The sequence below is a fragment of the Cheilinus undulatus genome, linkage group 23 (assembly GCF_018320785.1).
Source record: "Cheilinus undulatus linkage group 23, ASM1832078v1, whole genome shotgun sequence".
NCBI lineage: Eukaryota > Metazoa > Chordata > Actinopteri > Labriformes > Labridae > Cheilinus > Cheilinus undulatus.
In genome coordinates this window covers 2,457,961-2,475,335 of record NC_054887.1, presented here as the reverse complement: position 1 = coordinate 2,475,335, position 17,375 = coordinate 2,457,961, and the positions used below count along the sequence as shown (strand labels likewise).

Sequence of the window (17,375 nt, the reverse complement as noted above, 5' to 3'; positions counted from 1 at the left end):
ATGTACACACAACATAAACACAAGTGCACTCATGCATGCTCCACCACACGCTGAAGCCCATGGTGACTAAGGAGCTTCATTAGGAGCATCTTTCTGGAAGGTAACCATCTGTTGGCTCTCATTTCTGCTGGGTTAATGACTTTAATTGCATACATCTCACTGTCAGGGGGGAATTCTGCACTTACTTACCTCCACACAGGCGACACACTCTTTAGTTAGTGGCCACAAGTGTCTGTGGGAACCTGTGAGTATGTTTGCATGAGAAAATAATCCGAGCTAGAGGTTTCTGCTTCAAAAACCCCTAGGAAAATGTGTGAAATGTATCCATGTTTGTATAGTTATTATTCTAACCCATAGCTGACTGTGTCAATCCTGAGAAATAGATCAGTCTTCATTTAACCTTTAGAAAGCCAATTATGGCTGGAAACATATTTTTCACCTTGGTGATTGAGCCAGCTGCTGATTTGCTATGTGGATTAAGTTAAACAAAGCCACACAATACTATTTTTAACAGGCCCGCCCACAGAACTGGCTGACAAACCCAAAGAATGGGCCCTCCCCAGATGATGATATCAATGCCAGTGTGTTGGAGCAATAGCATTGGTGCTAACATCCTGGCTAAAAGTTACATCATGGTAGAGCTGAAGAGTGTGCCGGGTAATTATTGGGTTCTAATGTTGGAATTATTTATTCATGCTATCTTTAAACTGCTTTCACCTCTTTTTCTTCCAACCATTACTGCAACTTTTTTTTGACATTTAAAAAAAATTGCCACTTTTTGCCCCATTATTGAATTATTTTTGATTTGCCCCTTTTAACCTATTTTCTGCAACTTTTTGCTGATTTGTTGCATTGTTTTTTTTGTTTAGCCACTTTTAACCAACATTTTGCCCATTTGTTGCACTTTTTTTAATTGCATCTTGTAACCAATTTTTGCAACTGTTGCCCATCTTTTAGCCTAGTTTCGCCACTTCCTACCCATTTATCCATGTTTTTTTTTTTTTTTTTGCTACTTTTAACCCATTTTCACAACTTTTGGTCCATTTGTTCTATCATTTTTTTTTTTTTTTTTTTGCCACTTTTAACAAATTTTCGCTTTTTTTTTTGTCCATTTGTTGCGCTGTTTTGTTTTGTTGCTTCTTGTAACCAATTTTTGCAACTTTTTGCCTATTTGTTGCATTTGTTTTTTGTATTTTGTAACCAATTTTTGCAACTTTTGCACATCTTTTTAAGTGGTTTTGCCACTTTTTGCCTAATTATTCCATTTTTTTTGCCACTTGCAACCAATTTTTGCATTGTTTTTGTCCGTATGTTTGTTGTTTTTTGTTTTGCCACTTTCGCCCATTTGTTGCATTATAGTTTTGTTTTTTCTACTTGTAATCATTGCCAAATCTAAAGTAGAAACTAAATATATCAGCAATAATAAATGTTGAATGGTTAAAAATAACTTTTAAACAACTAAAGCAATTTTATTACTGTTCAAACCCATTTTTGACACTTTTGCCCATTTGTTACACTGTTTTTTTTATATACCTTGCCCATTTTACCACTTTTTGCCCTTTAAATTCAAAAATGCCACTTTTGGGCCCCTTCATTGCCACTTTAAATCCATTTATGCCTTTTTTGACCACTTAACCCATTTTTTGGCCACTTTTAACCCATTTTCTCCATCTTTCTTCCATCATTTTTCCACAAAGTTATATCATTTTCTTCTACTGTATGCATCCTGACATTACTTTCCAAACCATTTAGTTAGGTGTGACCATCCACATTGTTAACATCACTAATAAAAAGGTAATTCTGTTTTAAGAAAAGGGGTTTACATTTAGAAAAAAAGGCTATAATATGCTACAGCATAAATACAAGATATTGTGTCAATGATGAGACTGGGTATCATTCAAGGTAAAAAATAAAATATGTTTTTCACAGATTTACTTTGGACCAGGATTTTTCTGACCTCCATGGGCCCCCAGCTTGTCTGGGCCCCAGAAAGCCCTCCCCTTTATCCCCCCTTATGGGCGGCCTTAATCTTTAAGCAACAATTTGCCGATTGACATAAAACTGCATTTCAAAAATGAATCAAAGAATAAAACAAGAGAATTATTAGTTTAACTACTATTCAGAAAAATAAAGATTATACATATATATCTTCCTGTAGTCCAAATAGCCTACTGACGGGCACAGTGGTGCCTTGTTAAGTTTAAGGAAATGGCAACTACATCTCACTTCAGCAATGGGAGAAAGATGACAGTGATGTGCAAAAACATACACACAAAGATTCGTAGCTAAAATTGACAACAGTGTGTAGCAGCTTTTGTTAGGATAAAAACAAATCTTCCAGTCCTTTAACCTCCTTCAAATAACACGCCTACATGAACAAACTCATAGAGAAAACATTGCATATACATGATCACCTAGAGTATGTGCACAAACACTCCTGGTTGTTGTTGGTGGTAATGGTGTTCTGCAGCACCCTAATGTGTAATGGGCCTAGGCACTGCTCTGTCAGGGCCATTAGCTTGCTGTAGTTTATATAATTACACAAAATGGGTACTCTGGCAAACAGTGGGTGCTAATGTAGGAGTGGGACACCGTAGCATTTAGAACTGACATGGGATAGCACAGCAAAGTTGTCTTTAAAAAATGTTGGTTGGAAAAGCTCAGCTGCTTGATACAGAGGTCATACCTGGGACAGAGTCCGCATCTGTGCGGTGCATGTCATTTGCAGTTCCCCTTGTTTTTTATTCTAGCATTTATGTTAAAGCCCTCACACAGCCTGCATGAGCAGCACTGGTCCAGAAATGCTCAGCACCAAGTTGCAGAAATAAATGGCTTGCCTGGTTTGACAGCTAGCTGTGTTTTACCTGCACAAAAAATGACCGTCAATGGATGTTTCACATGCTGCCACCATCATTACTGACATCATAGCAATATCCTACAAAATGGGAAATATGCGTAGGAATAGGGTTGAACAATTTGAGAAAAAAGTCTAATTGTGATATTTTTGTTCTGACTGCAATTCAAAATGCATTTTTTTGGGTAGCTTTGCTTGTGTATCTTTGAACAACCACAAGCATCAGTAGATAGATTAAAAGGGGGGTGAATTGTTTTGACTCATATTGCAAATTTGTTGCTTAAGATAGCAAACAAAAACAAGACAGAAGAGACTTCTGTATGTGTTGTAATATGTAGAACCCAACATCTCTGCTGCAAAAAATTTATTCAACTGGTATTTTGGCATATATTTCGGTTTAAGGAAAAACTGCACTGTCTGCAATATGAAAATTGCAGGATGACAAACTGTGATTCAATCTCATTTTCCATTTATTTCCAAGCCCTACTTATGATCACAGCAGTCATAAATTTGCCTCTCATTTGTTGTTTTGTTGTTTCTCCTCTCCCTCTCCTCTTCCTGCCCTCTTTGTAAACTGTCTTGAGAATACTTTGTTTATGAATTGGTTACGCTATGTAAACAAAGACTGTTTTATTTTCAAACCAGCTTTAACCAAAGTTGCATGTTAGCATAGATGCTAACATCAACATGGATCAAGCCTTGGTCAACAAGCTACACTGGTGGAGTGCAGCAGACCTGGATTTATCAACCAAACAACTAATGCCAGCCTTACACCAGAGGACTCTGCTGAAACTCTTAAAAGAGTCTTAAAAAGACCGACATCTGAGACCCTCTCACATCTAGAGACAATTTGTCGGCAAGCCGTTAAGTTTTAGTCTCAAACTGAGATTTGCAAAGACCGGTTGTCACTAACTATAAGAATAAAATTCCTTTTGAGATTATTTCCATCATGCATCTGCTGGAAACTCACAATAAAATTTTTTGAGCAGAGAACAAGATGTAGAAGGAGATGGAGATCACATTTAAGTTAATATCTCTTATAATCTGATGTTTTAAAATCATTTACATCGAATAGAAACAAAAGGAAAGCTAAAGACAGAAGCGGCTTTGCATGTTACAGCAACAACCGAGGACCTATCCTGGAAACACTTCAGAATAAAAGCGCTGCATGAAAACACAGTTGTCTCACCACAGAAACAAACTAATTGGGCTTTTACTTTGAAAATCCCAGTGGAGGTTTACCATATCTGTTATGCCAGCCTGGAATGAACTGACAGACAAGGCACACAAACCCACAGGAGCAGAGATCTGGCTGCAGCTCTGAGCAGAAAAGTTTTTTAATCTCTTGAGTTCTAAGCGGACATTCAGCAGCTCTAGACTGATCTACACATTCATTCATATTTTTAAGAATGAAGTGAATTAATTCACAACATCAGCTCTCATTGGTTGTGGATGATGGTTGCGTCACTGAGAAACACAATTTGCATACGACTAGACATAAACTTAATACAATATCAAATGTGTTTGGAATTATTCTAACGCCAAGACTGAAGAAAGACCGCCTTAAAACTAAGGATGTTCTTAAGTGTCTATTTCCTCATTCAGCTAAACGCTCATTTAAATTCTGTTCAACCGACTAGTCTAAAGAGGATAAAATCCTTAGAAAACAGACAAATTCCTCACGGGGTCATAGTGCCAGGGGGTGTGCCGTTAGCCTGATATACTCTCTACAGCAAGGCTAACATTACAAGCTAGTGCTGCCAGCCTTGGTTCCTCTTTGCAGAATAATATTGTGCTTTGAGATGCGGCCTCTTTTCACTTCCACTTACCACTTTGAAAAACTGTGATCCTGCGCTGTTCCTACTTTATGCTAACCAGTAAGCCACAGCTGAGCTTCTCGTGTTTACATCCGTGAAGTGCCAGACAGAATGGAAGCGACCATTAACTGAAGCTAGAGCGGCCTCTAGTGGCAGGAGGTTCATTACTGTTTAAACGAGCTGGGATTTTAAAGCCTATGTTTATAAAATATGATGTATAATTTGTTTAACCGACTCGTAAATCCTGCGCTGGCTAATTTGATAAACAAATTTAACCGTTTTAGTGATTAACTGCATGCATCCTTACTTAACACGGCTAAAATCGAGTCTTATGACCACCTTACACCTAACGACTGAGACAACGGGAGCGAGCTGAGACTTTAGCAAGACTCCCATGATTTTACTACGACTTTGAAATTTTGTCTGCAACTTGAAATCGGAGGAAAAGGCCGCCTTAAGCTAACTAATGCAAATGCTAAATGGGTTGCTAAAGACTGCAGACCCATCAACACTGTTGAAGATGAGGGGCTTCACAGCATGGAGTTTACATGCACTTTACAGCAGAAGTAATTTTTTACTTGATGTGGTTAACTAGATTAAGTTTAGAATAATTTCCAGCAACAATTTTAAGTATTTCAGTTAGCAAATACTAAATGAATACTAATATTTTTTAATAACATCTCGCACACCTGCTGACAGGCTGGATGTGGCCGGCGAGGCGTAAGTTTGACACCCCTCTTCTTAGGATCTCTAACAGCTATAGAAAAACACTCCTTTAGTGCTGATCCTGCCACAATAAACAGTCAAGTGTACAGGAAGCACCTTTGAAAGCAGAGGATCCATGACCTCAAAGAAAAGGAGATATGAGGTCAAGGACTATGTAGTTATGTCCAACATGGTGACTCCTACACTTATCATAGTTTTGTGTGTGTTCCCATACTGTTAAGGCAACACTGGGCACAGCACTTAATCACTGGGCGATTATTAAATGTTGCCGATGGGGACGGCCTTGTCTCACTTTCTGCATCATTTTTCAAAGAAGCCTCAAAACCCCAGAGAGGGCTTGCTTGATGCAAGCCAAGTTTGGGAGGAAAGTTTCAAGAGAGTAGATGAGGGTGTCTCCTGGGCGTGATAAATGAGTGAAACATATTGAATTAATCAGAAGGATCCAGGTCTTTATAGAAACTTGCAAGAAGTTGGTGAACTTCATGGGTGCTTAATATTGTTGCTGCACACACGCAGGTTACAACAAAAATTAAGCCTAAAACAACAGTGGGTTGTAGAAGCACTGCACTCTTAGAATCAAAATCTTAAATATCAATGAGGTTTTTCCTTTTAAATAAAGGTATCTAAACTCTCTACCTGCCTGATTCTATTACCTACTTATATATTATGTCTTTGCTTTTGTACTAGAAGCACCTTTTGCTGAAATGGGCCTGTTGCTTTATTCCCTGTGGTCGCTGAGAAGAGATGATACCACTACTCCCTCTCCTGGACCTCTTAAGTATTACAAGCACAATATTACAAATTCACTATTTTAATACATACAGTATGTTAAACATACAAACCCACAGACTGATATCTGCATGAATACACCGTATACATGTTCACACATGCCCTTATATGCATACAATTGATATGTAGACATGTACCCATAGATAACCTTTCACATCCAAATAAACATTCAAGGGCGTATGCCCAGATTTATCTTCAGGTGCATAAGTGTGCTTAAACATATTTCTACCTTAACACTTACACTTTCTCCTTCCCATATATTCATTTTCTCAAGTATCAGCCCACATGTTAGAAATATCATGATATGAATTTAGATCCATAACCCCCAGACCAACTTTGCACACAGCCCAAATAACTAGTAACAATATAAAGCTATGTTTAATTCCCCAGCTGGTTATCCAAACCTGGAGGGTGAATGTCTTTGTTTAAGTTTGCTAATCTGAGAATCTGTGTCTCATGTGCACATTACCTGAAAATCCTTCTCCTCTAGAATTTCTTTCCTCCACCTCACCAGAAAGGCCGCACACACGTAGAGGTGGAAATGAGAGAAACCCTCCGGTTCAGCCTAGAACACAGATAGAGTTATGTTTAATCACAGATGCTACTTAATAAAAAAACACACACATTTAAACAAGACATGCAGCACACTAGTGAGAGTTCAAAAGCCTCTGGGCTTAAAATATTGAAAAAAATCAATGTGATATCAAAATGTGATGTGTCATTTGGAATCCAAAAACAGCTGATTTTGGTAGCTTAGATCAGTGGTTCCAGACCCTTTTTCTTTCAGGCCCCCATACTCATATCTTAGTAAGCTAATCTCCCCCAGGACCCACTTGGAAAGATCTAATTTTATTTGTTTTCAGTGACAATATCCCAAAATAATAGGCCTACATACACTTGTTTTTGACAAAAGATCCGCACATTTTTATGGCAGTGTACTGGGGCTACTGGAAAAGAATAATAAACAGGATCTGTTGATTAAAAACAAAACAAAACCCAAAAAAAACCCTCACAATTCTCAAGTTTAAAAGTTAATTATGAGAACATTATTTTACTTGAAAAGCTGTAAATGTATGTGAATCAAAAAGTAGAATTTTAAGACTGTACAGTCAAAAAATTCAGTTTGGTTTCTTTTTTGTTTACTTTACACTGTTAAAAATGTATGTTTTCAAAAACTTGACTTTTTGAGATTCTAGTGTCAGGATTTAAGACTTTTTAAACTTTGAAATTTCAGGATCTTTCATTTAAATTTTAGACGTTAAAAACTCTGGAATTCTGAGTTTGATTTCTTGTAAATATACACCTTAACCTTGAGAGAAAAAGAAAAAAGAAAAAAGACTACTGTAGACTATTCTAAAAAAAATGCACAACATCTCTACTGCTGCAAAAAGTTTAAATCTGCTATTTTGACACAAATTTCAGGCCAAAGAAACAGCACATAAATCTGGCTAGTTAAGACAGCGGAGCTAAAGTTCAGCTGAGATGTTAACACTAGCAAGCAGCACAGACCCAAATATTCAGCATTTATCTTAGTTACTACTCAGAGAAGTCTTCGGCTACCACAGCCCACTTTATTCCCAAGGCTTCGACCGTAATGGTTTGTTGAGAGTGATCGATTTTGGCACATTTGAGCCCACTGATAAAACTAAACAGAGCATTTCACCGAGCTGGACATCAAATAAAGAATGAAAACAAAAAAGGTCTGTCATCTGAAACTAAAGAAAGAGTACACAATGCATAAGAATCTGTTTTTGTTTAACTGTTTGTAAAATTATTCTAACCCATTATTCTCCCGCACTGGCCGACACACAGGGCTCTATCACCGTGTTAATCAGAATCTCCTCTAATTGGTAAAATGGACAAATTTGATGGCATTCCAAAAATAATTCCCAACACGCAGCTGTTAACCTGTAAAGCTCCTTGTCTTATAATTCAAACATCCATAAGGGAAAGGGTCATATTTCACTGCCTGAAAATGTCCCAGTACCCCTTTAACAGCCATGCTAATGCTGCCACACTGAGCTACTTGCTAATTTCATGCTCCAAGCAACAGGGATAATTTGGTCCTTTTCTGTCTCTCTGTCTGTCTGACTTTAAGGAGGAGAGGTGTGTTATGCTCTAAATCATTCCTCCAAGTGTCTTCTTGTGTTTCTTTGACCCCCTGAGATCGATAATAAAAACTGGAATGAGGAGAAAAAGGTAATAACCAGACTGAAGACAGAACAGACAAAAGGCACAAGAAGATAAGAGACTGTGGATTAAAAAAAAAAAAAGATGATAATGATAGAGAGGGAGATGTGTGCTGTCTTATGCTGGATCAGAGCGCTGAGCAGATGGCCACTCTGCAGAGAGAACACCACACTGCTGACAATACAACTATCAGGTAAAATCTCTCCCACGACACTCACAGGCACAAGGACGATTATTGGTACTTCAACCTCCTGACACCCGAGCTTTCGACTGGAATGCAAATTCCCTTAGAAGTATAAGTGATTTCAAAAACATGGAAAAATGCAAATTGTCTCAAATTTCCAAGACATTACAAAAAATTTCCTTCAATTTCATAAACTTTTGTTTTTCAAAATCCAGTGAACTACCCCAAATTGTCCTTAAAACATTCCTCAAATGTTTTAGTGAAACTGCATGAAAAAAGCCTGCAGATTTAAAATCTTTAAACTTTAAATCCTCCAAGGTGAATTCATCTTAAATATTCAATCAAATTCTCAAAAAGTTACATATAAGTTTCCCCCGAAATTCCATGGAAAAATGATGGAACATTTCAAACATATTCCCTTATATCTAAAGAAAAGTATCTGGAAATTTTCAGGAAGAATTCCCTCACACCCCATCCCCACCTTACAAAATCTAATCAAATTCTTTATCCCCTAGGAATTTTAGGGAAAACTTGTAAAAATTTAAAGCAAATTGTTTGTGATGTAAATCTCAAAGGAAATTCCTTTAATAATTTAATTATTAAATTCCATACATTAGGACCGCAGCAATAGATTATTTTTGTAATCGAGTACTCTATCGATTCTTCTAGCGATTAATCGAGTACTCTAATAAGAAATATTGAATTTTTTTAATTAGTCACTTTTGCTTTTTCAGGAGAAGTAGTACTAGACAAATGAGAGAAGAAGCTGGGCCCCTCAAATAAACTACTTCTACATTCAAAAACAGCTATTAACAGGTTCTCTAAAGAATATATATTTTACATAGTGCAATGAAGTTCTGATGGCAATTTACATTTCTTAAAGTTACAAGGACAATAAGTTAAATAATGACATTAGATTATGCCATATTTGGTATGATGATGAACTTTAACCTATTTAGTCACAGTCTGTCTGTGGAAATAAGGTGTTTCTATTTAACTGGTGTCAATTTACTATCAGTATAAGTCTTATCAAATTATTCGGGGTGCTGAAACATTTTGAAAAAATGCTATAATCAAATTGTCAATGCACTGAATTTTGAATAATTTAAAATTAAATGTATAACGTGACCACGTGAAAGAGAGGGAAAGCACCAAAACAGGACTTGAATCGTGAAGGCTGGCTGTCTTCTGTGAAACTGTCAGGTCAATCAGAGAAGTTTATGAAATGCCCTGAGGTCTGCAGACACTTCAGGGCATTTCGTAAACTTTCATAAACAGCGCTGTCTCACAGCAGAGAGTCATGCAGGCAGTGCGTAAATTCAGATATGTCCGTAGGTTCACCGGTGCAGGTATAGTCCCATATCAGCCATATAGCCACGGCCAGTGGCTGCGTAAAAACGCAGGACAGGTGCCTGTCAGCATCAATGCATCAACTTCTCTTTCCTCGTGATTTTCACACCTCACATCATGCATGATATGTTATAGTAACAGCAAAAACAAGTGCATTGTGCCACACAAATAGCCGTCAGCAAAACACAGCACGCCATCCAACACACGGCGCGATGTCCAAGCTGACAGCATGGCCGTATACGGATACAGGACTGATTTAAGCGAAGCCTTGAGAAATTTTTTAAATCGAATCACTCTGATAATTCAAGGAATCGTTTCAGCCATAGTTGATATACAATGATAGTCAGTGTATTGACTGGGGGGGGGGGGGGGGGGGTGTGATCAAAACACTGTAAACCATGAAATATTCAAAAGATGGTTTACAAGAACAACATGTACTTGGATAGCTGTTATGTTACAACAACGCAACAACACTGTTTAATCATTTATTCCTTGTCCTTGTTTTAGACTGAGAGTGGACAGCATGCATGAGGGTCTGTGTTTGCAGACCATTATTCAGTATAAAAAAAGTCAGGGATCCCTCCTATCGATGTATGAGAAAGGAAGATGTCTAATGTAAACTATGAACCTCTCTGAACTCTCTCTACTCTGATGACCAATCAGCAGTCACCACTGTAGTGCTGCTGAGTTTACCAAGTTATGCCTTCAGCATATTTCAGTATCTTTGAGCTAATCTAGAGAATTTATTATTATTATTAAAATTAATTATCTGTCATTGTTTGGGTTGCTGCCATGAATAAATGTTTGCATAAAGAAAGCATTTTTGTCAGCACGTGTTGATGCGGGTATTCAAATCTTGAGAATGTTCCTGTTATGTTTAGAACAGATAAAAAGGGTGTGAAGAAAATCTGAGGTAAGATTTTTAGCTTTTTTCACCCCGTCCTAGGACCAAAATTAGTTTGGTAGTATAAACAAGCTTGTGCATTGATTGTATGGTGGTATGTCAGTGCTGTGATATTTGAAAAAGAGAGAAAGGAAAGTTTATTGAGGTCTTAAGACAAATCCCTCCTTTTATGATGCATCAGAGGGACCACCATGACAGACTGAACAAAGAGAAATGCTGTTGAGAAATAGCAGATTAGCATCAAGCTAGCTTTCTACGTGTAGGCTAGCCCAGCAGCTAGCTCAGTCAACTATCTCTGTGTAGTTTGACATATCTGTTCAAGTCAAGTCATGGCACAAACGTACAGCTCTTTGATTGCTAACCCAACCTAGCAACCATCGTACCAGACATGCAATATGACCTTGGTTTCATTCCTTCTTGGATTACAATCATGTAGCGAAGGAATCGTCTCTCACAACCTCGCAGCACCCTCCCCCAGATTCCAGTTGGGCCTGAATATGCCTGAGTCTCCCTCCCAGGGCCTAGTGGGATCAATCTTTCCTTGAAGGACCAGGAGATCACACTACAGCAGACAGAGAGTCAGACAGAAGAGACACTGCCATATGTCAACTGATCATGAAACAGTTTCTTGTTTCTTCCCTGAACTCAGAGGACTATATTTTTCAGACATGACATTTCTCTCTTTAAATAACCTGATATTAACTCTGGGACAACTCTGACGTATCAAGCTTATGGGACTTTATCCATTCATGCAACTCTGATTTCTCCACGGTGTATGATGACAAAATAAAATGTTTTGGAAACTAAGGATCAGAACAACTCTACCAAGGAACCACAGTGCCATCATGTGGACTTGGGAATCATAGTTTCCCACTGTCATTTCCATTGTTTATTTAGTTTATTTAGGGATTAGTATTAACATGTGATAGTCATTTAGACCAAGGGTGTCAAACTCAGTCACAGAAGAATTAAGGTCTAACCTGAGGGCCTAACAGGGTCCACACTTAACCAAACTGATAACCTCATTTTCACCAGGAATAAATTTATGGAGGAAAAAAAATAGCACTGATGAAAAATGATTCTGAGATTTAAAAAGTTATAATGATTAGTTAAAAGGCTCCTAATCTGAGATAAAAAGAAGTCAAACTTATTAGTTCAAAAGGTCAAAACACAAAATTTGTTTAAATGATGCTTTAAAGAGACAGATTTATTCAAAAGAAAGTCACAATCATGTTTTTAACGCAAAATTATCACTTAAAATTTAAAGGTCAAAATTTGCAGTAAAGGTCAAAATAAAAGACAAAGTCAAAGTATATGACAAAACCCCAAAATAATAAATGAAAAATGCTCAAAATACGAGATAAAAAGCCAAAATAAGGTCAAAATATGTAATAAAAGTCCAAAATTAGAAATATGAAATGAAAACAAATTAATTTCTTGCCCAGATTTCTTTTAATCTTTTTTTTTACTCTTTATTTTTTTTCACATTTATGACTTAAGGATATTTGATATCATCAAGATTAAGTTCACATTTTTATACTGGAGGAAATCTGCAGACCTCATATTTCAGGGCCAGTTATAATAAAAATAGTATATGATCTTGGGGCCGGGTGTAACTGTACCACCGGCCGGATTTGGCCCCTAGGCCTTGAGTTTGACACCCCTGATTTAGACTCTGATAGAAATGCTATGCCGATATCCAAAGCTATGTAGGATCATACAAAAAAAGAGACACAACTTGAGCGCTTCTGGGATCCCTCAATCTACTGGTGTTAAAACTGGTAGAAAAAAAATCCAGGTCTGGGTGCTCAATATGGTTTGAAAAATGTAATTTTACTGTAGGCCCCCATCAATCCCTCTAGACCAGAGTTTCTCACCCCTTTTCTAAATCCAAAGTAAGCCCAGACAGAATGTACCAACAAAAACAAATATTTTACATCCCTAGGACAGCAGAGGGATTTATGTAGTAACAGAATTAACCAGATAAATCCCTAAATCACCCTCTCACTACACAATTAAAATGTTTTTTTCATGAGAAAGTCATGTAGACACGTAGTACTGGAAAAAACTGCTCGATCCTTGTGCAGTATTTACACCAACATGATTTAAGGAGAAGGGTATATGAGTCGATTTTGATTGTTGTCAGAAGGCACCCTGTTTGAGAAAGGCTGCTCTAGACTACTTAAACAGAGAGCCTAAGGAAGTCTCAACACAACAAAATAGAAGAAAAAGGAAAATGGACCTCCAAACATGAATATAAGTATGAAAGCATCCACCGTTTCACTCCCAAAAGTCCATAAAAACTTGGAATACCCACCAGGAAGCAATTATTAGTTAGACTCTTTTACAGAACCTGCAGCCAAATTTGTTGTCGATTTTTAATCCGTGCACAACAACACTGTGTATGATGAAGGCCAGGAGGCTGTGAGGCACTATCTGAGGTCCAAACATGATGACCTTATGCCTCCCAGTGGCTTTATTTTACAACTCACAGTCAGGCCAGCTCAGAATGGAAGCATGAACCTGTTCATGAAGACTGAATCTGTTGCATCAGAAAAGGGTATTTTGCCATATTGATTTTTTGAGTACAGGCCCAGTAGCCTCTACTTTTACTGCGTCACATCAAGGAACAGAGCAGCCAATGCAATTAAAATCAATACATATTTAAAAAAAATCAAAACTATAAATCAATCTTGAATTGCTGCATCTATGTTATATAACAGAATTAACCTAAAGCTGACTATCCCACACTCTAGATTATATATATATATATATAAATGCATGCTGTGCTTTTATTTTGAAGGGGATGTTATGCAGCAGGAGCGCCATCTATCCACACTCCTTTCCAAAGTTTGTTTTCAAATGATAATCCAGCATGGCGAAGCGCAGGTACGCAGGTACTTTATCAGGTTAAAACTGCATCATCTTTTCATTGAATAAATTTGAGAAGTTTGTTTTAATTAAGGGTTATGTTGGGTCCCAAAGCCAGACCAGCTGAGAACCACTGATTTAAGCTGCTATGATTCATTACCTTATAATCAAATCCCTGTAGTATGAATCAGGCTGCTGGGCTGAGTTACAAAAGCACAACTTCTCATGTGTTCCCATCAGACCCAGGCGTGAAGAAAATCATTCCAATGAGGCGCATTCATGCCACATTCAAAGAGAAGTTTGCTTATCCACGTATTTGTGAGAGTTGAAAAATCTGAACTCAAGCCAATCAGCATGGAGACCCTCCAGTGACATATTCCACAAACCTCACTGGAGGATCTCTGAAAGACCGGAAACTGGGGGAGAAACTTGTGCTGTCGGTCTGTGGCTACCTGAGCTATACAACACAGCATGCCTGTTCTACCGGCACAAAAGGAGGTCGCTTGGAGGAAAGTGAGTAAGGAGGTTGGATTGCCTGGTAAGTTTTAAAAAACATTTTCCACAGCAGAAACAAAGCAGCAAAACTCTCAGTGACGTCAAGCTCAGCCATGCTCAGTCAAGCTCTTCCCCTCTCGCGTCATTTTGGCGCTCTCCTACACACGATTTGACATGTAAGTGGAGCGAGCAACCCTTACGGGAAAAAGCAAACTACAAATATTTGTTCAAATGGGCGATCCTTTGTGTCTGGTGTGAACTCAACATCCAGCAGTTGTAGATGTCATGATCAGAGAAGTTTCCTCTTTCTAAAATCTCCTCAAGAGCCAGATAGATAAAATGGACGAGTGAGAGAAACTGCAGAAATTGCAGTAGTGTTTTTGTGTGTGTGTGTGTATGTAGGTGTGGGTGTGCATTTGTGCGTGTACCTGGTAAGTGTCCCATAGTCTGATCGTGCAACGTAATGGCAGCTCTCGCATCAGGAGGTTGTTCATCCAGCGAAAGGCAAACTGCAGGTACTCTACTTCATACTGCTGCATGTGGCGATGCACATTCTCTGTGGAAATAGAAACAATCCCAAAAAATTAATTAATTAAAACACTTAAAATAAGTTACAACCACTTCAATCCACATGCTTTGCAAAAAAATATGTAAAAAAGATTCATCTGTAGTCGCAGGAGCCAGTGCTATCAGGAGAATATAACAACAGCAGAACTGTTATTTTCAACAAGAATCACAGATGATTATGGTCATTTTTAACACTTCAATTCTGGAAAATATCAAATAAAATGTAAGTTACACCAGGTTTGTAGTTTTAACTATAATTACATTTTCAAACAATCTTCTGTGTCATATTTTCTCAACAGCGTAGACATATACTTGTATTTAAAAATCACAAAGAAATTAATTCACAAAGTAGCTGGGGTGTAACAGCAGATGGAGCAGTGAGTTAGTGACAAATTCACGTCTCTCCACAACACAATGGACAAGAGTAGAGAGATCACTTCCATCAGGTGTAAATAAATGCATGAAAATCCATGATTATATTCTTTAAAATATTTGAAACAATAAATTAGAAGTGGCAAATATGGGTCATAAAAGGCTAAAAGTGGCAATAAAAGCGGTGAAAAGCGGTTTAAAAGTAGCAAAAACTGGTATAAAGTAGGAAAATTGGTTAAGGATGACAAAAAATGGATAAAGCAGCAATTATGGTTTAAGAAAGAAAAAAGTGACAAAAATGGGCAGAAAAAATGCTAAGACAGGTTAAAAAAGCAGCAAAAAATGGGGTAAAAGAGGCAAAATGGGTTAAAGTGGCAAAAACTGGTAGAAATATATGGTGAAACAGGAAAAAAGAGGGGCAAAAATTGGTTAAAAGTGGCATGAATGGGTTCAAAGTGGAAAAAAAGTAGCTAAAAATTAGTAAAAATGGGTGGAAACAAGGCAAAAATGGGCAGTAAAAATGGTGAAAAATGGTGAAAAGTCGCAAAATGGGTTAAGGGTGGCATAAATGGGTTCAAAGTGGCAAAAAAATTGTCAAAATGGGCAGAAAAAAGGTGAAAAGTCATTAAAAAAGCAGCAAAAATAGGTTAAAAGCTGCAAAATTGGTTTAAAGTAGCACAAAATTTGTTAGCAGTGGCATAAAAGCAATTCAACATGGCATTAATGGGTTCAAAGTGGCAAAAAAAGTTGCTAAAAATTGGTAAAAATGGGTGGAGAAATTGTGAGAACTGGTTTAAAAAGCTGCCAAAAAGGGGGTAAAAGGCTAAAAGATTAAAAAAGATTAGCATAAATGGGTTCAAAGTGGCAAAAAAGTGGGTAGAGATTGGTAAAAAGGGGAGGAAAATTGATCTAAAGTGGTTAAAAAGTGGCAAATGTGCGTTAAGTTTGCAATAATATGTAAAAGAGACAAAAAGGGATAAAGCAGCAAATATGGGTTAAAAAAGGAAAAAACGGCAAAAAACGGGCAGTAAAAATGGTGAAATGTGGTTTAAAAAAGCTGCAAAAATGGGGTTCAAATGGCAAAATGACTTAAGATGGCATAAACTGGTTTAAAGTGGCATGAATGGGTTTAGAGTGACAAAAACGTGGCAAAAAATTGGTAAAAATGGCCAGAAAAACTGTGAAAACTGGATTAAAAAGTGGCAAAAATAGGTAAAAGAGACAAAATTGGTTATAAGTGGAAAAACTGAGTAATAGTGGCACTAATTGGTTAAATGTAGCATGAATGGGTTCAAAGTAGCAAAAAGTAGGTAAAAATTGGTCAAAACGGGAGGGAAAATGGTTGAAAAGCGGCAAATGTTAGTTAAAGTAGCAAAAAATAGATCAAAAGACAGAAAAAAGGGATAAAGGAGCAAATCTGGGTTAAAAAGGAAAAAAATAGCAAAAATGGGTAGTAAAAATGGTGAAAAGTGGTTCAAAAAAGTGGCCAATAATGGTCTGAAACGGTGTGAAAAAGAGATTAAGAAGTGGCAGAAATAAATAATTCAAACACCAGAAGGCAACAATAGCTTGGCTCTGTTTTCAGCTTCAAAATAAAGTAACTGTTAGCGAAGTAGGGCCCATTCTCTAACCAAGCCAATTCTGTGGTCTGGCCTGATAAGGAGTAAGACACCTGACTAAAGGAGCAGGTATTGAACGTGAAGGTGTGCCCAAGAGGACGATCTCAGGCGCTCTGCTAAAGCTGCTTTATTGTAGAATAAGCTCTATTACTTCTAACTTCTTGAAAACTTTTTTTCAGCATTTAAAAGACAGCATTCTTAACTGTCAGCTGAGGTTTGAAGAGAAGAGAGATGAAACGGTCATTTCGTACAAATTTATTTTAAAAAATATCGCCCACCCCTAAGTGAGCTATTTGTTATTGTTTGCAGAGACCTAACATTAATCCAGCTTGAACATAACAGAGCAGCATTTCATGACTACAAAAAGTAGCAATGATAAACGTCCTTTTAGCAGCCGGGAACTCTGGGTAGAACCAGGCTGGTGTTGATTCTGAAGATGGGTTGAAGGGTGGGTGGGCAGGGCAGAAGACTCACCATCAATCCTGCTGACCAGCTCCTCTAAGGCCTTGACTTTTCTCTGAATGCCTGGCTGGGCGAATGTGTAGTTGTCCTGAGGACAAGAAAAAAATAAATGGTTTTAATACTGAGCACGAATGCATCCTAAATCATTGGGGTGGGGGTAGGGGGCTTAAAAACT

General features: G+C 37.6%; 1 protein-coding gene across 3 annotated transcripts in view; it reads right to left on the bottom strand.

Annotated features, from left to right (window-relative positions):
* The window catches only part of tbc1d22a (TBC1 domain family, member 22a), a 47,307-nt gene that overhangs the window by 5,937 nt on the left and 23,995 nt on the right, over nt 1-17,375 (bottom strand). For all 3 annotated transcript variants that reach the window (XM_041780939.1, XM_041780938.1, XM_041780941.1), the window contains 3 exons: nt 17,213-17,288; nt 14,609-14,736; nt 6,656-6,751 (listed from right to left, as the gene is read on the bottom strand). In XM_041780939.1, coding sequence (XP_041636873.1) covers nt 6,656-6,751; nt 14,609-14,736; nt 17,213-17,288 — 300 coding nt within the window. The remainder of the gene's footprint in view (nt 1-6,655; nt 6,752-14,608; nt 14,737-17,212; nt 17,289-17,375) is intronic.